The sequence below is a fragment of the Eubalaena glacialis genome, chromosome 2, assembly GCF_028564815.1.
Source record: "Eubalaena glacialis isolate mEubGla1 chromosome 2, mEubGla1.1.hap2.+ XY, whole genome shotgun sequence".
In the NCBI taxonomy this organism is placed as follows: domain Eukaryota; kingdom Metazoa; phylum Chordata; class Mammalia; order Artiodactyla; family Balaenidae; genus Eubalaena; species Eubalaena glacialis.
In genome coordinates, this window is record NC_083717.1 from 16,098,013 (window position 1) to 16,121,311 (window position 23,299).

General features: G+C 34.2%; 1 protein-coding gene across 1 annotated transcript in view; it reads right to left on the reverse strand.

Moving 5' to 3' along the window:
* The window catches only part of MALRD1 (MAM and LDL receptor class A domain containing 1), a 607,787-nt gene that overhangs the window by 346,762 nt on the left and 237,726 nt on the right, over positions 1 to 23,299 (reverse strand). Inside the window, exons 23-25 of the mRNA XM_061181405.1 lie at positions 19,863 to 20,019; positions 15,921 to 16,031; positions 12,216 to 12,429 (exon numbers count right to left, since the gene is read on the reverse strand). Coding sequence (XP_061037388.1) covers positions 12,216 to 12,429; positions 15,921 to 16,031; positions 19,863 to 20,019 — 482 coding nt within the window. The remainder of the gene's footprint in view (positions 1 to 12,215; positions 12,430 to 15,920; positions 16,032 to 19,862; positions 20,020 to 23,299) is intronic.

Here is a 23,299-nt window from a genome sequence, read left to right on the forward strand (position 1 = left end):
TCAAAAGGTTTTTCTGCATCTATTGAGATGATCATATGGTTTTTATTCTTCAATTTGTTAATATGGTGTATCACATTGATTTATTTGCGTATATTGAAGAATCCTTGCATCCCTGGGACAAATCCCACTTGATCATGGTTCATGACCCTTTTAATGTGTTGTTGGATTCTGTTTGCTAGTATTTTGTTGAGGATTTTTGTATCTATATTTATCAGTGATATTGGTCTGTAATTTTTTGTGTGCGTAGTATCTTTGTCTGGTTTTGATATCAGGGTGATGGTGGCCTCATAGAATGAGTTTGGGAGTGTTCCTCCCTCTGCAATTTTTTGGAAGAGTTTGAGAAGGATGGGTGGTTAGCTCTTCTCTAAATGTTTGATAGAATTCGCCTGTGAAGCCATCTGGTCCTGGGCTTTTGTTTGTTGGAAGATTTTTAATCACAGTTTCAATGTCATTACTTGTGATTGGTCAGACCCTTTCTTTTTTCTTCTTCTTCTGGGACCCCTATAATTCAAATGTTGGTGCATTTAATGTTGTCCCAGAGGTCTCTGAGACTGTCCTCAATTCTTCTCATTCTTTTTTCTTTATTCTGCTCTGCAGTAGTTATTTCCACTATTTTATTTTCCCCATCACTTATCCATTCTTCTTCCTCAGTTTTTCTGCTAATCATTCCTTGTAGAGAATTTTTAGTTTCATTTATTGTGTTTTTCATCATTGTTTGTTTGCTCTTTAGTTCTTCTAGGTCCTTGTTAAACGTTTCATGTATTTTCTCCATTCTATTTCCAAGATTTTCAATCATCTTTACTATCATTACTCTGAATTCTTTTTCAGGTAGACTGCCTATTTCCTCTTCATTTGTTTGGTCTGGCGGGTTTTTACCTTGCTCCTTCATCTGCTGCATATTTCTCTGTCTTCTCATTTTGCTTAACTTACTGTGTTTGGGTTCTCATTTCGCAGCTGCAGGTTTGTAGTTCCCATTGTTTTTGGTGTCTGCCCCCAGTGGATAAAGTTGTTCAGTGGGTTGTGTAGGCTTCCTGGTGGAAGGGACTGGTGCTTGTGTTCTGGTGTATGAGGCTGGATCTTGTCTTTCTGGTGGGCAGGTCCACGTCTGGTGGTGTGTTTTGGGGTGTTTGTTAACTTAGTATGATTTTAAGCCGCCTCTCTGCTAATGGGTGGGGTTGTGTTCCTGTCTTGCTAGTTGTTTGGCAGGGAGCGTCCAGCACTGTAGCTTGCTGGTCGTTGAGTGGAGCTGGGTCTTAGTGTTGAGATGGTGATCTCTGGGAGAGCTCTTGCCGACTGATATTACATGGGGCCAGGTGGTCTCTGGTAGACCAGTTTCCTGAAGTCGGGTCTCCCACCTCAGAGACGCAGGCCTGATACCCGGCCGGAGTACCAAGACCCTGTCAGCAACATGGCCAGGTACATCGGGTGTTTCTTGCCTTTTGGGAAGTCTGAGGTCTTCTGCCAGCATTCGGTAGGTGTTCTGCAGGAGTTGTTCAACATGTAGGTGTATTTTTGATGTATTTGCAGGGAGGAAGGTGATCTCCATGTCTTAGAGGAAGGTGATCTCCACGTCTTACTCTGCCATCTTGAAGTTCCTCTGATATTCCCCAATTCTATGTCTCCTGCGGAAATGCCTCTCCCAGGCTCAGATGTCTATTGGCCACATCTCCATTTTTAAGATCTTACGATATCTCAAACACAAATTAAGCAAAATCACATCTTTTAAAACCTCCTTATCCTTTTGCTTCATTAATTAAGAAGAGTGAATGAAACTGCCAGTTATTCACTTGTCCAACCCAGAAATCCTCCACAGTAAATTAATCATCAGATCTGTAGACTTTTCTCCCAAATATTTATTCACTTCTTTCCATCTTCATTGAATGCACCTTGTCATCATTATCTCTTGAGTGAAATACTGGAATAGTCTCCTGACTGATCCTCCTGCCTCCAAAATTGCTATCATCTACACTGCTCTTCAGAGTGATTTTCCTAAAATCCAAATTTGATATTATTCCTCTGTATAAAATCCTAAAATGTCTCTCTGTTACTCTAAGTTAAAAGACGTTTCTTAACACAGATGACCAAGTACCCCTGCTTGTCTCTCTGGACTCATTCCTAGCTACTCTCCACTCTCAAACGAAACGCTCCAGACATGCTAAGCTTTGTCTCCACAAACTCATCAGGATCCATCTTTCCTCTGGTTTTTGCTACCACCCTTTGTAATTCCTATCATCTGGAACCTTCTTTACTATTCTTTATTTAACCAATTCCCTATTCATTCTTCATAGATATAATCAACACAAGCTAACTTAAAAAATAAAAACTAAAGTATTAAAATTCTTAAGATTTGTGAATGTTATGCAAAAAAATGACACAATATTCTGATAATTTACTCATAATTAGAGTACTGTGGTATTTGCTGAATATTTAATTCCCATGTTTATGGGAAACTTTGAGAATTTAAACCATCCAATGAGAGGGAGACTAGATAATAGAGGCCTTGAACTGTGCACATAAAATGCTACTAAAGGATTCTAAGAATACATATACTGACATCATAACTGTGAACATGAGAAAGGGGAATGTGAAAAAACGTGCAGAATCAATGGTACCTGTTTCTAAATCTTAAAGTTGTATTATTATGAAGAACTACAAGTAGTAAGAAATATTATCATCAAAAACCCATACTGAGCAAAGATGGAAACGTAGATTCAATATTAGGAAAATCATTATATCAAGGGGTGCCTGACAGTTGAAAAGGCTTTTTATGTGAGACAGAGTATTCTCTCCTATGAAAGTGTTCAAACAGCAATCAGGTGATTTTTCCTTTCCCACCTCCATTGTCTGCCAGATCAGAGAAGTTATAGAAATGATTCCTTCATTGGTTGGTGACTCATTTACCAATTCAATCAATAGCAATTCAGTAGATGTTGGAACTGATTCATCAATAAACATGTCTTAGTGGAGTTCTCTCATATATTAATAGACTGTGATAAGTGCTAGGATATAGATAAAAAATTTACGATACATTGTAACTGAGTAAAAGTGAATCCTTCACAGAAGTCTTAGTGTTAGATCCCTGTTTCAAGGAGCATGGAGTAACTTCTTTTATTCTCTCCAACTCTATGATTCTTTGATTTTATGATTCAATAACTTGAACTTTATATCATATTTTGACAAGTTGTTTATACTGTATTTATAAAAAGGTTACTAGCTATACCTATTATTTCTAGATTTTTCTTCTTAATGAATTAGTATTTCCAGTCTCAAAGGAATGTCAAAGAAAAGAGAGAGAAGACACAAATTACCTATGACAGGAATGAAACAGGGGATATCATAGACCCTATGGATATTAAAAGGATGATATAAGAATACTATTAATAACTCTAATGCATTAAATTGACAACTTCTATGAAATGGACCTATTCCTTGCAAAGAACAAACACAAAATGATTTGAGCAGCTTTATAACTTTTAAGGAAATGGAACTCATAATTTTAAAATTCCTGAAAAGAAATCTCCAGGCTCAGATAGTCTCACTGGAGATTTCTACCAAATCTTTAAGGCACACAGATCAGAAAGGAAGACATAAAACTGTCCCAATTTTCAGATGACATGACTGTCAACATAGAAAATCTAAGGAATGTATTATAAAACTTTGAGAACTAATACATGACTCAGCAAGGTTGCAGGACACATGATCTACATATAAAATTAATTGTTTTTATATACCATCACTGAATATGTAGAAACCAAAATTTAAAATGTAATATCATTTATAATCCTTTAAAAAATGAAATACTTAGGTGTAAATCTTATAAAATATGTACAGGACTTGTAAGCCAAAAACTACAAAACACAGGTGAAAAGAAATCAAAGTCTAAATAATGGAGAGACAAACTGCTCATGGATTGGAAGACATCCTATTAAAGATGTTACTTCTCCCAAACTGATATATGTATTTAATAAAATTCTTGTCAAAGTTTCATCACTTTTTTTGGTAGATATAGAGATGATTTTTTTTTAAATGTGAAAGCAAAGCCAAAGGAACTGGAATAACTAAGGCTATTTAATTGAAAAAGAAAAATAAACTAGAAGGACTCTCTCTACCTAATTTTAAGATTTATTATAAAGCTTTAATTTTCAAGACTGTGTGGGACTGATGAAGGAACAGACTCTTGGATCAATGGAACAGAACCAAAACAGCTTCACACAAGTACAACCAACTAACATTTGACAAAGGTGCAGATGCAGTTAAATGAAGGGAGGACAGCTTTGTTAATGGTGATGAAGCAACTGGATAACTATTGGCCAAAAAAAAAAAAAAAAAGACCCAAACTTCACACCTTATACAAAAATTAACAAAATGGAGCATACACTTAAATGTAAAATATAATACTATGCAACTTTTAGAAGGAAAGATCGAAGAAAATCTGGGACCTAGAACTCAGTGAAGTGTTTTTGACCGTGATATCAAAAGCATGATCCCTAAAAGGAAAGATCAATAAACTGGACTTCATCAAAATTACTCTTTCCCTGTAAAGAGAATGTAAAGATAATCTAAAGTCTATGAGAAAACATTTGCCACTCACACATCTGCCGAAGGACTTATATCTATAATATATGAAGAACTCTCAAAACTCAACAGTTTGAAAAATTCTGATTAGAAAATGGGCAGAAGACATGAAGAAACATTTCACCAAAGAGGATATACAGATAACAAAGAAACACATGATAAGATGTTCAACACCACTAGCTATCAGGGAAAACGCAAATTAAGACCCTGATGAGATATTATCCTATACCTATAAGGAGAGCAATAATAAAAATAAAATAGTTACAATACCAAATGCTCGCAAGGATGTGGACAAACTGGATCTCTCACACATTGTTGGTGGTAACGTAAAATGGCATAACCACTCTGGAAAATAGTACTATGGTATGTTACATCCATGCCATGGAACATGAGTCAGCAATAAAAAGGAACAAATGATTTACACACACAACAACTTGGATGGGTCTCAGGGAGATTATGCTGAATGAAAAAAAGACAGTCTCAAAAGGTCACAAACTGCATTTACATATTTATATAACTTTCTCAAAATTACGAACTATAGGGATGGAGAACAAAATAGTGGTTTCCCAAGGTTAGGGATGGTGAGAATAAATGTAATTATAAAGGAATAGCTCAGGGGAGATTTTGGTGGAGACAGAATATTTGATTGTAGTGTGATGATTACATGAGTTTTCACATATAATAAAATGCCATAGAACTATACAGACATATTGAACCATATTGTGTCCTGGTTTTGCTATTATACTCTACTATAAAATGTAACCACTGAGGGAAACTACATGAAGGGTACACAGAATTTCTCTGTACTATCTTTGTAACTTCCTATGAACCCACAATTATTTCAAAATTCAAAAAATTAATGTCATGTGCCAATTATAATTGGGTGACATCATCAGGAAATTGTGATACACTGATTTCCTTTGTATTGCCTTATTCTATGAAGTAATAATAATAAATTCTGTAAACAATACTTTCCAAACTGTTTCACAGAACAATTGTTCTATAAGGAGTATACTTATTTCCATGTAAAAAAAAAAGAGTTTGCAGGTAATTTGGAAAAATCCTATTTATAATACCAGGTTTTCAAAAATTCTCATAATTTTTTCTTCAGTGATGACTACCTGATTTCATAATTCTGAAAATATTACCCTAATGCATGTCACTTTACAACACTGAATTCATGAGAAAGGGATCAGTGTTGATAATCTTGGAAAGACAGTGAAAGCTTTCTAAGCCTCACTCACTAGGCTACAGCCTGCAAATAATGAATTCCTGAAGCTTAGTACAGCAGATCCTTCACAGGAAGCCTGGTTTATTAACGTTATGATACCTGACCTACTTTTGAACATAATCTCCCAAAGAAAACAAAAGCTATTCATAGTGCATGATTAATAAAGTCTCTGAAAATACACTAGCTGTTTTCAAGGTGATGTAAAAATCCATGTTGGCATTAGTATTTAAATACCCTAACTAAATTATTTCCACCTCACCCATCCAAAAGTGCTTTGTACTTATTCTAACTCCTATTTGCAAGGTGAATGTTTATGTACCTATTTCTCTAACTAGACAAGAAGCTCCACAATTCTTCAGGTAATATCTTATTTTTCTTTGTTTTTGCTCCAGGGCCACTTATATTAGAGATGCCCAATGTTTAACCAAATAAATAAATGTCCAGTATGCAAGGCTAGGTCAGGATGGTGTACACTGGTGCCAGTAGAGTCCCACAGAGGCACTCTACACCTTTAAATTCATTTTTTGCCACAACTGAGCACAAATTCTGATATGCTAAAAAGTTTTAGATGGAGCACTGGATATGGTGTAGAAGTAACAGCTATAATATAACCTTACTGTGAGTAAAAATCACATATATATCATAGCATCAAACAATAGCCCCTTCTCCCCCCAAAATTCATCAGTTTACTTGAAACAGAGAGAATTCTGCTGTAACAAATGAGAAAGGGTAGTCAGGATGTAAATGAGTCAACTCAAATATGTCCTGAAGGATAACTGTTCAGGGGAATTACAGTTACACATTCATAGAAATCAAAGGAAATTGTTAGTGATGTGGTTATAATATAGAAAGGACCGTGCTTTAATTATTGCTGACTTTTTAAATGTTCTTGAATTTTTAAAAAATTCATTCAAATACATCAAATATCACTTGGCACAAATCCATTATTTTTCCATCTCTTTTGTTTGTTTGTTTTTTAACATCTTTATTGGAGTATAATTGCTTTACAATGTTGTGTTAGTTTCTGCTGTAAAGTGAATCAGCTATATGTATGCATATATCCCCATATCCCCTTCCATCTTTATTTAAATGTCAATTTCTCAGTGAGAACTTTTCTGATGGCCCTATTTAAAACTATAACCACCACTCCAAGCATCTTCTTTCTCACTTTTCCCTATTTTACTTTTTGCCAGAGCACTTATCATTATGAAATATGCTGTGTTATTTTACTTACTCTGTTTTGTCTGTCCCCTTCCACTACCACCAAACATAATGCAAGCTCCATGAGAGCAGGAAATTTGTCTGTACTGTTCACAGCATTATTCTTAGTAACTAGAACAAACCCTCGCACATAGTAGATGCTCAATAAATATTTGCTGAATAAATGCATGAACGTCAATTCTTTAAAACTTCTTAAAATCGCCAATAAGTTATATCAGGCAATTAAATACATACGTAGGCATTAAATCTTGACTTAACTATAAATGGTTCAATTAAATTCATTAAGAAAATATACACAGAATCATTTTTAATATTTAAAAAGCTAATTATTGCCCCTATTAAAATCCTGATATATTTGTATATGTCAATAAGGAAACAACGAATAAAATAAGAGCTCTTCCTTCTCACCAGGAAACTTTTTCAAATGTTTGTATTGTTTAGATGATTGCTTCTCAAATTTTAGTGCACATATACTTGTTAAAATGCAGTTTATGATTAAGTCTGGGGTGGGGCCTGACTTCTGACAAAAATGCTGTTTGTCTCTAGACCAAGATTTGAGTAACTGAGTTTAGATAATTTTTCAGCAGTGTTAAATTGCACATTGATGTAACATTAAAAAATGATATTTTTAAAAACATTCATCCAATAGGAAAAAATGTGTTTAAAAATATTTGTAATGACTTCAGCAAGGTTACTATAAGTAACTGAGTATAAGAGTTTGATTTATTGTTAATCACGTGTTCTTTCACCAAGAGGGAACCCTAACGTAAACTATGGACTGTGGTGATAATGACATCTCTCGTGTAACAAATCACCACTCTGGTGGGGGACATGATAGTCTGGGGGGGTTGTGCATGTGTGGGGATTAAGTTTTGCTGTGAACCTACAACTCCTTTAAAAAATAAATTCTATTGAAAAATTTAAAAGACAGCCTCCAGAATGAGAGAAGATATTTGCAAATCATACATACGATAAGGGCTTAATATCCAGAATATATAAATAACTCTTACAACTCTACAATAAAAAACACACAATCCTGTAAAGAAAAGCACAAAGAACTTTGACAGTTCTCCAAAGAACATACACAAATGGCCAATAAGCACAAGAAAAGATGATTAACATTGTAGTCATTAGGGAAGGACAAATCAAAACCACAATGAGATTCTACTTCATACACACTAGGATGGCTATAATTTAAAAAAAAAAAAAAAAGAATGAAAATAACAAGTATTGGCTAAGTCCCAGATCTCCTTCAAGAATTTGCCCAGGAGGGGGAATTAGATGAAGGGAGTCCAAAAGTACACACTTCCAGTTATAAGATAAGTAAGCACTAGGGCTGTAATGTACAACATGATGACTATAGTTAGCACTGTTGTATGATATATTTGAAAGAGATTAGATCCTAAGAGTCCTCATTTCAAGGGAAAAAACATTTTTTTCCTCTTTTTATTTTTTTGTACCTATATGAGAAAATGGATGTTAATGGATTACCACTAAACTTACTGTGGTAATCATTTCGCAATATAAATAAGTCACAATGATGTATACCTTAAACTTATACAGGGCTGTATGTTAATCATATCTCAGTAAAACTGGGGGGGGGGAATGAATAAGTAAAATGAAAAAAAATTGTTTAAATATCTTTCATCAGGCCTATCCTCATCAAGCTCCCTAAAATATTGCTATTTGCTCTTCCTCCATTTTTCATCTCCTTTAACTTACTCTATATTTTCTCATAGAAAATGTACCACTTATCACCTTCTGACAAACTCTGTAATATACATACACACAAACACACACACATGGATATTCTGTGTGTGTGTGTATGTGTGTGTGTGTAGAGGAAGAGAGAATATTTTCTGTTTAACACAGGAGAATGGGTAATATGATTTTTGTCTGTTTCATTTATGGATGTACACTAGATATCTCAAACACTGCTTGACATATACCTTTTCAGTAAATATATGTTAAATTAACTTGATATTTTTGTCTTCTCGATTTCTCTTGATCATTCTTGACAGGGTCTTGAAAATGTTATCAGTCTTTCCAAATCCTCTCTCTCTGACATTTGTGTTCTATTCCATTAATTTGTATTATTAGCTAATTAATTTCTTTGGTAAGGATTTAAGTATATAAATTTTTCACTAAGCATTTTCTTAACTAAATACCACAGGTTTTTTAATGCACTATTATTATTATTATTTATTTAAAACATTTTCTAATTTTACTGTAATTTTTTTGGTGAGGAGATGGGTTATTATAAGTGTCTTCTAACTAACAGGGAATTTTCTAGCTTTTGTCTTACAACTGATTTCCAGCCTAATTCAAAAGACGTAATCCATGTCACTTTAATCCATTTAAAATTACTGAAGTTTGCTTAGTGCTTAATAACATATATTCTGTGTGGACTTGAAATAGATGTCTGCAGTTGGGAAATACAGTATTACATGTGCCCATTAGGTTCAGATTCCTTACTAATTATTCTGGTCAAATATCCTGCATCCTTACTAATCACAGTGCAGAATTAAATTATTTTGAGCATGCCTGAGATACTCTTGTGTATCACCAATAAATATGCTAATTGGAAAGTACAGAGAAACAAAAATATGATTGTTTGCCAAAGGAGCCTCTATACCAATGGCAAAATATGTTCAACTAAGATTTCAGATTTCTCAGATACACAAATCACTTTCTTTTTGACTATGTCCTATATTTTAGATATATTTATATTATAAAGCAAAAAAAAAAATCAGTTTAATCTTTCTGCCAAATCTTGCTTTCTGAGCCTGTATTTGTCTACAGAAAATTAAAGCCACAGGTACTTTTGTTTTATAAAGGATTATTTTCTTTTCCTTTGTCAGAGATAGTCTATGCCTTTACAAAGAGCTCAGCAGTTTCATTCTTTCTTCTATTCCTAGGTGGTGTATTTATGCCAAATGATATTTTAGACGTTTTTTTAGAGTTGTGATACATGTTCAGCCTTCACTTAGACTTCTCACAAAAAAAAAAACAAAAAAAACCCCAAACAAACAAAAAACCTCACACAAGTTCCAAAGATCATGAAACGTTAAGCCTAAATTCTTGGTTGGTTGTCAGCCAAACTTCTGAGATCAGTTGCTATGGTGATTTTTTTTTTAAGTTTTTCTTCCTATTCTTCTGGGTCTAATTAAGCATCAAAGTTTATAGTATATGCAGGAAAAATAACAGCACTCATAATTCATATAGCAGGTTCTAGCCACTCTATAATTAAAACATTTAAAACCATTAACATAGGAATACAATTGAATTTTTAAATACATAATAAAATAAGCAGTGTTATATAAAAAGAAATCATATTCATGTAATAAGAACCAATATCAAAATGTGGGTTACTTTTAAGGTTTGTTCTAACTTTTTGGTTGTTTATTTGTTCTAAGGAGCTGAAAAAATTTTCTTCTTCTTATATAATATCTGGAACTAATTCATCTCTCTTCCTCTAGTATTACTGATATCACAGCCCCATTCCAATGTTAAAGTGATTTGGCAATCAGTTCACCAGAAAGCACCTTCTGATAAAACTTTCCTTCCAAGGGCTTGTAATTACTTTTGTCTTTATTTTCCATACAAAAGAAATACCAAGACAATAAATTTCAGCACATTTCTCTGACCTTCTTAGTATATCAGTATACCATCCCAAACACAGATAGAGGATTCCTAGAAATATTCGCAAAGTTATTATCTAAATACAAAGAGTTCAAGGAAAATTTAGCCAGAAATAAAATACTTTAAACACTGAAAAAATTGCATTAAATCATATCTTGGGAAAGAGATAAGTTGGCAACATGACAAATAAAATTCAAAAGCATAATATCTGTTCTGTTCGACTGATAACCTAATAGATTTGTGAGATACTCAAATGAAAATGGCAATGAAGAAAATGTAAAAGCATTTGATGCAGAAAATAACTAAAAATGCAGCAAAAATATTCATAAGATAAAGGTAAAAATTAATACAGGATACAAGATTAGCCAAACAGTTTTGCTTGGTTCATATAATAGTAATAATTGATATTATAAGATATAATCCACACTTGAAGAAACAAATAGTTATTGGATATACACAGGATTTCTACATCTACAACTTTTTTGGTTTTCCTAAGATTCAGTTGTACACAGAGGTGGTATGGTAGCTTGGGCAAAGCAGTGAATCATAAATCAAAGTACTTGGAAACTAGGATCAACTCTGTCAGTACCAGTTTTATGAAATTTGACCAAATCTTAGCCACTCTTGTTCAGCAGCTTTATCCATGGAATGCACTAATAATATCTGTCCCACTTACCCGTCGGGTTTCTGTGAAGATCAAGTGGAGATTAGTAGATAGAAGGGCTTTGAAAGTTAAAAGTTCTACGTAAATGTGAGCTCTTATTATACTGACGTTGTTCTTGTGATTCCAGATTTGGTTTCAAGAGGCAAAAAAGAGATCAAACTGTAATACGCTAGCTCAGAAATTATTATTGGTAATAGTGAAATAATTTGTCAACCTTAATTCTGACAATTTGTATTCACCTCATTTGCAATGAAATGAGGCAACAACGCACTGTGTTCCATGATTTTACAGACTTCCCTGAATGAGCACACATGGCCCATTTAGCTAAGGATATTTTAATAGGTGCCGTTTATTATGATCTCTTGTAACAATATTACACAGCTGATATGTATTTCCCTTAGGAGATCACGTTGTCTATTTTATACATTATCTGGATATTGATTTTTTGTTTTTTTAGCCACTTATTCCAGCTCATAATTGACCCAAGGGAATGACAACTCCCTGAAATCCGTCAAAGCACAAAGGCTTGTCAACCTTGCATGAATTGCCGTTGATGGACGTTTTGCTTGCCTTCTTTCCAAAAATTTATTTCATATGGAAAATACTTGTTTGCATTCCGTTTGTCTTTGAAGACACCTGTTTTCCAGTTAATCTCCAATTCTTCACATACAAACAGAAAGCCATTGATTAGTTTTAAATGACTTTCGGTTCTAAATTAAGTATTGAGAGGGAGAAAGGAATGTATTTAAATGGTTAAATCACCTTACCTGCCTTGGCTGCTGAGTTATATATACTCTGTATTTTTCATCAATGAACCCATTGCACAGAGGAAGGTTGTGGGAGACAAAGGCAAAAGTAAGGAGACAGAACACTTCCACTCACCACAGATGAAAGGAGTCTCATCTGAATTATCAGCACAATCGTTCACAAAATCACACAGCTTGTCCCTGGCAATGCAGTGCTTGTTAGCGCATGTGAATTCTTGAGCCGTACACGTTCTGTCTGCACTAAGTAGGGGGGAACAATCTTGAAAGGAAATATCATCCACTGCTACATCTCCTATGTAACTGATACCACGTTTTGCCCTGAAGACAATCTTTAAAAAAAAATAAAGCCAATATCAGTTGACTCGTCCATCAAGAATTCAAAACTTGGGGCAAACAGTAAATACAGTACAGAACTTAAGGGCTTGAATCTGATAAAAATGATCCCGTAATCACTACGATGAAACTGACCCAGGAAGTTTGAGGGATATCAAAGATCTCTACCACACTCAACAGGCAAAGAATGTGGGAGTGGCAACACCACGGTCTCTTGTCTAGAGTTTTAGGATACAGGGCCTAAGAAACTGGCAGGAGTCACCTACCACTGCAGCCTCTACAACTTGCAGACCCAAAACAAGACCTGCTCACTTCTGACAGCCTCATCACATGTGGAAGCAGGAGGTCAACCAGGTGACGGAATGCACCAAGAGACAGAAGATGCAAGCATATCTTTTACTTTATTTCATCCACTTCTTGCCATTCCTCTGATCTGTTCAACTCAACTATTTGAAATCGAAAACATGTCTAACCTCAAAACTATGAATTTTTTAAATTGGCCACATCTTTGGACTTGAAATGATTGTGATTTGCCTTTGATTAATGTATGTGATGAATGAAATTCTCCTGTGTGCCACTGCTGGACAGTGAGATCCCACTTCTACGGACTTTGATAGAACTGATGAAAAATAGTCACAGGACTCACTAAAGTTTCCAAAGTGAAACTAATTCAGACAGCTTCTATTGAATTTGTCTGCAAGCTAAATAAGTATTTGTGTGTTAACGTAAGAAATATTCATATATTTTAAAGTAAATTTAGGACAATTAGAGATGCGTTAACAAGAAATACCTATTTACCTCCATGATTTTTATACAGAATAGTTATTGTCATCAAACTCCCAAACATCTTTTTACCAAATCTAAACAATTATTTTTCTTGAAAGAAGTAATTAGTTTTTCCTTAAGATGTGTTATGCTTTTATACTATTGTATGAAAACCTGGTTGTTTTCCTTTTAAGATGAGAGAATAGAATAAGTGAAAATCATGCCTTTCACATTATTAAAAAAAAGCAAATAAACGTACAATTTTTATATAAATTCATGTATCAAATTTACATAAAAGGCATACAGTTTTTTTTCTTCAGAGCAGATGTGCTGGAAAAGAAAAATAAATTTGTAAGATAGATTAAGAGCTTGGATGTGATTAAGACGAGGTGAAACTAGAAAGAATAATGACTACAACTCTTTTATAAGAAAATTGAGCCCAAGAAAAACATGGATACACAAATTGAAAAAGGTACTGTATTATCTGGATATATCTGAACATTTAATTTAAATCTGTGAGGCAATGCTCTGTGATTAAGAAATCAGATAATCCAATGCCACACAATGTTGGCTAAGATTCCATAGACTTTAATACTGAATGTGATTAAACTTTTTTTCAAGAGCAATTATGATATTTTTTTTTCCGGTAAAATAAAAGCTGAGTCAATCATTTTGTAAAATTTAGGAAGCAATAGAGCATAGCATTTGTATTATGGAGTTGTAGATGACCTGCCTGTGTTTAAAGCGTATCACTGCCATTGTAGTTATATAAGTAGGGCAAGTTACCCAAGTTCTAGGTATTTCTGTGCCTAATCTATAAAATGCACATAATAAAGGTAGGTACCTCATACAGTTACAGGAGTAAATTTTTTGTTCATAGAACAGAACTTAGCACTTAGTAAGTGCCAGGTATGTGATTGCTCTAGTTATAAAAATTATTATAATTAAATGTTATGTTTAAATTGGGGGTTCCCAAATATAACTCTGAAAACTACCCAATGCTGTATACTTTTACTCAAGGGTTAAAGGCACTCATGTTTCTGAGGCTAAAGGGACTGATACTGTAAAAATGGAAGAACCATGGATAGTATGTGTGTCTCACTACTATTTCTCCAGTGCGTAGTAATGTGCTTGCACATAGTAGGTTCTTGATATGCTTTTACTGAAGGAATGAATGAATCACATTAAACATCAAATATTCAGAAACCACTAATATTTCATTTTAAGATTCAAACAACATGGGCATATTTCTCTTCAAATTTCAATACGTGAAAAATTAAATTTCAGAAAGGCTAAATTAATAATTGATTCCTCTGCTTAAATCCCTCTTAATGTTGTTTTGAACATGATTTTACCATGCAAATATTCTACTTGCACAGACTAGTTAAGAATTCACTGCCCGAAGTGCAAGCCGATGCCTGGCAGCAGCACAGCCTTCCGCACGTTCTTGCTGATGATTCTTCTTGCCTCAGTTAAAAGGTCTTGGAGGTTAAACAGGTGGAATCCTCTTAATGATAAATTTCATACTGTGCAAGGCCACTAAACTGCTGTCCAATCTTTTCTCCTTCAGGTTGAACTTACTTCTTATCCATTTCCTAAATTATCTACAAATGACCCATAAGAAAACTGGGTCCCAGCAAGAGGTCAAAAATACATGGGATTTATTATAGCTAACATTCTAAGAAATTGGAGATAATGTTGTATCAATGCCTTTAAACAGCTGTATCTAGCCGGTGCTTCCAGTGGAGTTGAAAGGGGCTGATCTATCAGATATGGCATGTGATTGTAGAGACAGTTACTGAATATTCACAGCTGATTCGGTTACTCTCGCTACATATTGCATTTCCAGTCCTCTGTATAATTAGCAAAGATATTATACCCTGTATCTATAGATAAGTGGCTCTAAATTCAAGGAATTAAGCCCTGTGCTGTTATGACTAAGAAAAAATGTTCTCTGACATAAATGGCTCTGGATTCCCACTCTCCCTTATCTAATCTTAAATCTTAATAGCCAAGTTTTACCTTCCAATAAACACCCCTTCTGCCAAAAACAAAACAAAACAAAACAAACAAACAAAAACTCCAAAAGCAAAAAACACACACATCCATGGAGCTCCTGTTTTCCTGATAATCCATAAAAAACTAAATTTCACACTAAATATTTTGGCACATAATTACTTTCAGTTTAAACCTTTTACTCTATGTATTACTCGTTCTTTTCCTTTATTTTTAGGTCTTATCCTCCTAATATTATTGTAATCTGCATGAAGACAAATACAGCATCACCCAATTCTGTGCCTCTGAAAATATTTTTCAGTCAAGTAAATCTATTTTCTCTAATAAGGTTCAACAATATAGCGTGCTTTCAAAGGTCTCTTTAATTGGGTTTGAAATAAACTAATGTAATTACTCTGCAGTCTCTGAGAATATATTTGCAAAATAGTGGGAGGTGTTCTTAATATGTAGGAGGCTGATTGTGGAGGCAGGAGACGGCTGTCACTAAAATGAGATGTTCCTAGAAAAATGGTTGCCTCTTTGGGAAAAAAAAATAGGGCATTTCAGAACCACAAATTCCTTATGGAAAATGCTGTATGGAGTGGTAAACGTTCATACAGCACATCAGAAAGGGAAAGAGAGACAAGAAGACAAGGGGTAGAGGAAATAAATTAAAATTAAAGAATCAACAAAACTCAATCATCACCTAAATACTTGGATTACAAACCTGTATATGGGAATGAACGCCTAAAAACACCTCTATTTTTTTCCACTGTGCACCTTGCTGTCCTCTTTGAGCCCACAGTTTAGAAGTAACATTGTCTTTCTTGCTGAGTACCTGCAGAGATAAATCAAGTAAGAAGTGTTGAAATATTTTACCTTGACAAATTCTAAACATGTAGAGTTCTCCCAGTAATTTTTTTTCATTTTAATACCAACATGAATCCCTGAAAGAAAAGCTCAGACATTTTTCATTAGATGTCTTTGTTTTCTAGAACAGCACTGTGCCCCCAGGGTACCTCATGAGCTTTGTGTAATAAAGTTGTGCATGAATATCTGTCAGTCAAGTCTGAAGTTATCTGGGCACCATTTGATTAAGAACTGTTAACTACCTTAGTTTTTAAAAATCTGACAGCAAGAACAATTGGAAGTCTCAATATTAAATAATATTCATGTAGTCACATGAAAAGCACAGAATTATTTACTAAACACAGTTTTGAGAATGACATTAGGTTCAGTGGGGATGGTGATGTTACAGTGGGAGTCCATTCAATTCCAACAGCACGTATGGGTGATGTGAGTGGGCACCTACTCATCTAAGCCAGCAAGAGCTCCCCACCCAACAAACTCTCACCAGTACTACTGGACCCTCATTCTAAAGGGAAATTGAGACTCATCTCAGCAGACAAATTATCATGGCTCTTCTTTTAGAACGACACAAAATGAGCCATCAAGAAAGTAATTAAATAGGGAAGAGCAGTAGAGTTCCACATTTTAAAATAACTGACTTAGATGATGTATTTAATTATTTCACAACACTAATTTTTAACAATACAATGTGTATAACCAATTCATTACTCACATAAAGGGTTTGGGGAGGTTTTGACTTTTGAAAGTGAAGGTAACTTTGAATGCTTTCATGATCAGTTTTTTAAAAATTAAGTGCAAATGGTTATTTCTATAGAGCTAGAGTTTCTAGAGTCATATAAAAAGTCATATGTGGCTAACAAAGATGTCACTAAACTCTTGAATTCAAGTTGAATCAACATATTATTAAAGTCAAGAAAATAGAATTTCTAAAAAATATAAAAATCATTTTTGAAGGATACTAAAAAGAATGTATAGGAATTAGATCTTCTTTGTATGAATACTGCTCTATATACAAATCACTAAGGAAAACTGTGTTCATGCAACATATTAATGCAATATTTAATGTTATTTTACTCAGCTGTGCACAAAATAAGTGTCACATGTATTACCATTTTAATTATTTGATAATTAACTACTTATAAAATTTTAAGGTTGTTTTATAATTTTTCATCTACTAACACAAAATCTTATTTTGAAAAAATGAAAGCCTATTTCAGATAATTAATCTCAACCACAAAATATACCTGGTAAGTAATTCTCATTTTTCTGATGCAAACCCTGTAGTTAGCTGTATTGATTGTTTTGTCTAAAACCATTTTTAAAAACTCAATGCGACACAAATGGTAAATTGTCACATCAATCCACAAGACTACTTGGATGCTTTCAGATTATTAAACATGCACACATACATATACACAAACAAGTTTACTCTTAAACTGTTTTTGGTGAGAAGTTTCACCTATAATAAACAAAACTATTCTTCTAAAATTGCTTTATAAATTTAACATGTTTCCAATAAAAAAAGTAACAGCATTTTAAAAATAAGATATGTTTATCTAATTTGAGGAGGAAAATAATATTTAATATGGCCAGGAAAATCCTAGAATAAGACAGTTAAAAAATGAGAAAAAATACCTAATATTAAAATCACATCAAGCTACTAGGAAAGAAGTGGTTGGTTACGCAGCTGATCTGCAGTCTATTTCTATTTATTGGGGAAAAATAAAGCAGGTAGCCCAAGTGTAATCTCTTTGCAAATATACTAAACATAGACTTCTTGGAAAACAAATTAATGCTATTTGACAGGGGGAGAGACCTTATCTATGGCTGCTTTTAGCGAGATATTCCTGGTCTAAAACTGCTCATGTAAACAACTCTGAAATCTGGGGATTTATTTTTCAGACATGGCTTCTTGGAAAATGTCACGTAAGCTATGAAACAGAGTATAAACGGAGATGCTTCAAAATTGAGTTGGCTTCTCTGTGTAAATGATGTGTCTATACATATACTTACAAACATTATCTATTATATAAGGCATGTCTAATAGGGGAAGACAGGATCTAGGGGATCTGCATTAAAATTGCAGAACCTCTTTCTGTTTTGTCCGTATAACTTGGTCATCTAAAAGAAACCAGGACCCCCTGGAAAAATAGTTACCTCCAGGGATGGAACGGGATAACAAAAATATGAGTCTGGAACATCTTCTTGTCCAGAAAGAAAGGAAATGATCAAAGAATGATTGGACTTGTCAAAGAGACATAGAAGTCAGTTTAAAGGGTCTCCTATAACTGTATCTGGGACAAATTAAGAACAAATAAATAGTAATAGTGTTGACAACAAATTGGATAAAATAGGAATCCATGAGTCCACACTGATATAAATCAATAAATGGAGAATTTTTTTAACAAGAGAAAACCAACCTACAAATGTAGACAGAATAATGGAGTTAGACACAAATAGGCAATCATCATAGTAAAATTAATGCGGCAAAAAATACTAAAGGAAGCAAAAATTAGTGGGTATAATTGAGTTGAGATCAGGATTTTACATACTCTCAAAATATCTCATCGCAAAATATTTATTGATAACAAAGGGAACAAAAGTACTGAGAACAATAGACATCATGTACTAACCAATGGGATGCAATAAAAAGAATACAATATTGGTGATACTACAGGGGAAAAAAATGCTTAACATTGAACAAATCCAATTTGAAGGACATTTCACAAAATGACTGGATTATAACCTTTAAAAGTATCAAGATCATAAAGTTTAGGGGAAATGAAGGAATTACTTCAGTTTTAAAGACACTAGGGACTTCCCTGGTGGCATGGTGGTTAAGAATCCACCTGCCAATGCAGGGGACACGGGTTCCACCCTGGTCCGGGAAGATCCCACATGCCACGGAGCAACTAAGCCCATGCGCCACAACTACTGAGCCTGAGCTCTAGAGCCTGCGAGCCACAACTACTGAGCCCACATGCCACAACGACTGAAGCCTGCGTGCCTAGAGCCTGTGCCCCACAACGAGAAGCCACCGCAATGAGAAGCCCATGCACCATAACGAAGAGTAGCCCCCCTGCTCGCCACAACTAGAGAAAGCCCGCACACAGCAACGAAGACCCAACACAGCCAAAAATAAGATAAAAATAAATAAATTTATAAAAAATAAAAAATAAAAAAATAAAGACACTAGAAAGAAATAACAATGGAGTGTGATAAGTAATTCTGTATCAAACTCAATTTTTCCTATAAAAGATGTTATTGGGACAATGGGCAAAAAACAGAATCTCTGAGTGAAAGGTAGAATGCAGTTGTCTGTGAGATTCTTGCAACCTTTTGTGAGTATGAAATAATTTAATTTCTTTTTTTTTTTTTTTTTTTACAAAAAAACAATTTGAAAGAGAATATTGGAGAATGTAGCATCACTATATCAAAGACAGCATGAAGGCACATCCGAATATCACCAAAATGTGTATATTCATTTGATTGTGTTATTCTCAGAATATTGATACTGAAACCTATATGACATATTTCAAGGGTAAAACAGTGTTACACAGAAGCTGCAACCTCAGAATAAAGACCATAATCATAAATAGTATAGTTTAAAGAAATCCTATTAGCCATTCAGGTCCAATTCTACTAAAGCTTTTTTTCAATCATACTGTTTTCAAACCAGTGAAGTGTTGGTAACTGTCCATTTTCATTTATTAGCAGACTACATATTTTAATAACACTAAATTATACAATATGAATTTTTGTAGAAGAAATTCAGAAAATGCAATTGCCTAAGCAGTACCTGGAGAGAACCAACTGTGGCACCATTCATATGAGTCCAGAACACCAGGGTACATTTTGGTCCCGTGCGTGAAATAACAGGAGTGAGGATGTCAGCCATGTCACCAAACTTTCCATTTGAGCTATCAGCATAGAGGTACCAGCCATCTGCGGTATTTCTGGGGAAAGAATGATGCATTTATCAGGTAAAAAAAGAAAATCATAAAATACAGTTTGTCATTAACCATATTTTATTGTTCTAAAATTTGTCCTAAAAGTATAACAATGTTTTTAGAACAATGGTGATGCATAAATAATTCTACTATTTTGATTTTGAATCCATGTGTCCATTGGTACAATGTACAAAAATTATGGTAAAGGTTGAAATCATTAGGCCTAATATGTAATAACTTGGTTGATTTTTTTATAATAATACTGCTGATACTCTGATCAGTTTTGTAGAGTTTTTTTATGTGGGTAAAATGAGACATTGAAGCATTGAATACATTTAGAAGAGGCATAAAAAGAACAAAAATATAAATAATTGAAGTATGAAAAAGAGAAAGGAAACTGTCTTGGAGTTCTACTCACTGGTCTAAAAGGCTTTCAGGTTCAAATTTATTTTATCTATTAATTTAGGTCAGTTTTACTTAAACATATTTTAATAAGCAGGTAGATAACCTTTTAATGTTGTTTTAAGTAAAGAAGGGTATTTATTGGTTCACATAACTGAAAAGTACAGGGGATACACTAGCTTCAGGCACAGTTGGATCCAGGGGCACAAACACCGTTATCAGGACTCAAGTCTCTCCATCATTTGGCTTAAGTGGGTAGATAATTTTTAAGTGTGTCTTTTTTTTTCCCCTAGTTCCAAACCAGAGAGGGAAAATAATGATGGAAACACTTAAATATCAATGTAATCTTGCCATAAGGGATAGAGTTTATGCCCCCACTTTAATTACCAATTCAAAAAAGAGATAATAAAACATTAAAGACATGCTATGTAACACACAGCTTTTCGAAATATTAAATAAGGAAGTGACTCCTCAAAATTTGGACATTCTGGCACTATTTATTTATTTATTTATTCATTCATTCATTCATTTATTTATTTATTGCTGTGTTGGGTCTTCGTTTCTGTGCAAGGGCTTTCTCCAGTTGTGGCAAGCGGGGACCACTCTTCATCGCGGTACGCGGGCCTCTCACTATTGCGGCCTCTCTTGTTGCGGAGCACAGGCTCCAGACGCGCAGGCTCAGCAATTGTGGCTCACGGGCCCAGTTGCTCCGCGGCATGTGGGATCTTCCCAGACCAGGGCTCGAACCCGTGTCCCCTGCATTGGCAGGCAGACTCTCAACTACTGTGCCACCAGGGAAGCCCCCTATAGCACTCTTTAATTTCTTTGATTAATTATATTTTACACCACTTTTTCACCACATGTGATACTAGTACCATGGAGTTTAAACTTGCTACTTACTAAAACCAATTTGAAACTTTTATCATTTTTTTTTGAGGAAAGACATGAATCATTAATAGAAAATAGATGGAGAGAAAGAGAGAGGTATTCACTCAGTCACCACGTATTTATTGAGTCAGTCTTTCCAGTGTTACTTGTCCAAGGCACTGGGAATGTGCTGTGGGCAAAAGACATGGCAGGGTTGGCCTCTGACCTCAGCACTTACTAGACGGGCAACATTAGCAGGTTATTCAACCTCTCTGAACCTATCGGTTTCTTCATTTATAAAACAGGATAGCTCCATGTTATTACTAGGAGTTAGAAATAAAATAAGTGGACTTTCTATCACAGTACTGGCCCATCTTATATATTTAATAAATGGTAGATGTGATTTGTGATTATGTTTATGTCATTAGTTGCTGCTAATAAAGAATTTAGTGCCCTGTGAACTACACAGGGTATGAATTAACACTGATTTTAAGAGCTAGGATTATTATATTAATTTGTCTGAATTGTGTGTCAATGAATAAAAAGTTCCAGCTTTGTTCCTTGTGTGTGTTTAATATCCCAGGACCCCACAGATGCTGAGAACAAAGATGAATACATGAATTATTCATTGGTTCACAGATTCACTGTGATCCAGCACAATTTTAGTAGATATATTTTCCCCAAAATCGACACACTGATTCTAAGCTTAATATGGAAATCCAAAGGACTAAGAATAGCCAATTTTATCACAAAGGAGAACAAAGTTGGAGAATTTACTCTATCAGATACTGATTCATTATAATGGTAGAATAATCAAGACAGGGTGGTATTGAAGCAAAGGCGGAAAAATGGGCCAGAGAAATGGATAAAAGAGTCCTGAAAATTCTACATATATTTATACATCTGATATATGAAAAGCTTAGCTCTTCAGAGCAGTGAAGGAAAGGACAATCTTTTCAATGTGGATTGAATAAATTAGGTAGAATTGTGGGAAAAAACTTGTGGGGAAAAAACAAACCTTGACCCCTATTTCACAGCATTCAAAAATAATAAATTACAGGTAGAATGTACCTGAAATGTGAAAGGTAAAACAACAAAGCTTGCCTAAGATACGTAACAATATCTTCATGATATGAGACTGAGAATTAATTTTTAATAATATATAAGGATTACTATCCATAAGGGGAAATACAAAAAATAGGACTGTATTCAAATTAAGGATTTCTGTTTATCAAAGATACCAATATGATGATCAAGGCCAACCAGTGAATGGGAGAAAACATTTGCATCCCATTTAACAAATGTTACACTTACTATCTACTATATGTCACGCACTATGCCAGATGTTCAACAATGCCTGTGTGTGTGTGTAGTGTGTGTATGTTTTTATACATACATATTATATAACTACATACATACAAGGAAGAACAGAATGAAATGTCCCCAAATGCTAATATGTTTTTATCTTTGTTTGGGGGCCACGGCTATTTTGTTTCCTACACAGTGCCTGGTTCACAGTAGACTCTCCCAAAGTACTTGATAAACAAAATACACAAGGTAGTTTAAAATCAGTACAGCACATGTGGAAATAAATAGACCAAGGGAGTGACAGAACTGTAGAGTCAGATGAAATTACACAGAAAAAGTTGATAATAATATATTCCAGGCTGGGGGAGAAAAAAACATAAAAAGACAGAACAATGTTAGAGACCATGGAAGAATTAAGTGACTAAAAGTCACAATTCTAGTAATGATAAAAGCATCTACTCAATGGTTCTTCAACTGGAGGTCCCTGTACTAATTTCCCAGAAACTACACGATGAAAAATGTTAATGTTTAATTTCCCCAATACAGTATAACTTGAGAAAATTCAGTCACAATAATAAATTTAAAATAAATTATTGAAACAATTCTTTATAATTATATATCTTTGAAATATATATATTTCAACTGCAAGGAAAATGAAAAAAGGGAGACATGCCAGGAGATCAATTTGAAAAATGCAAATAACAAAACT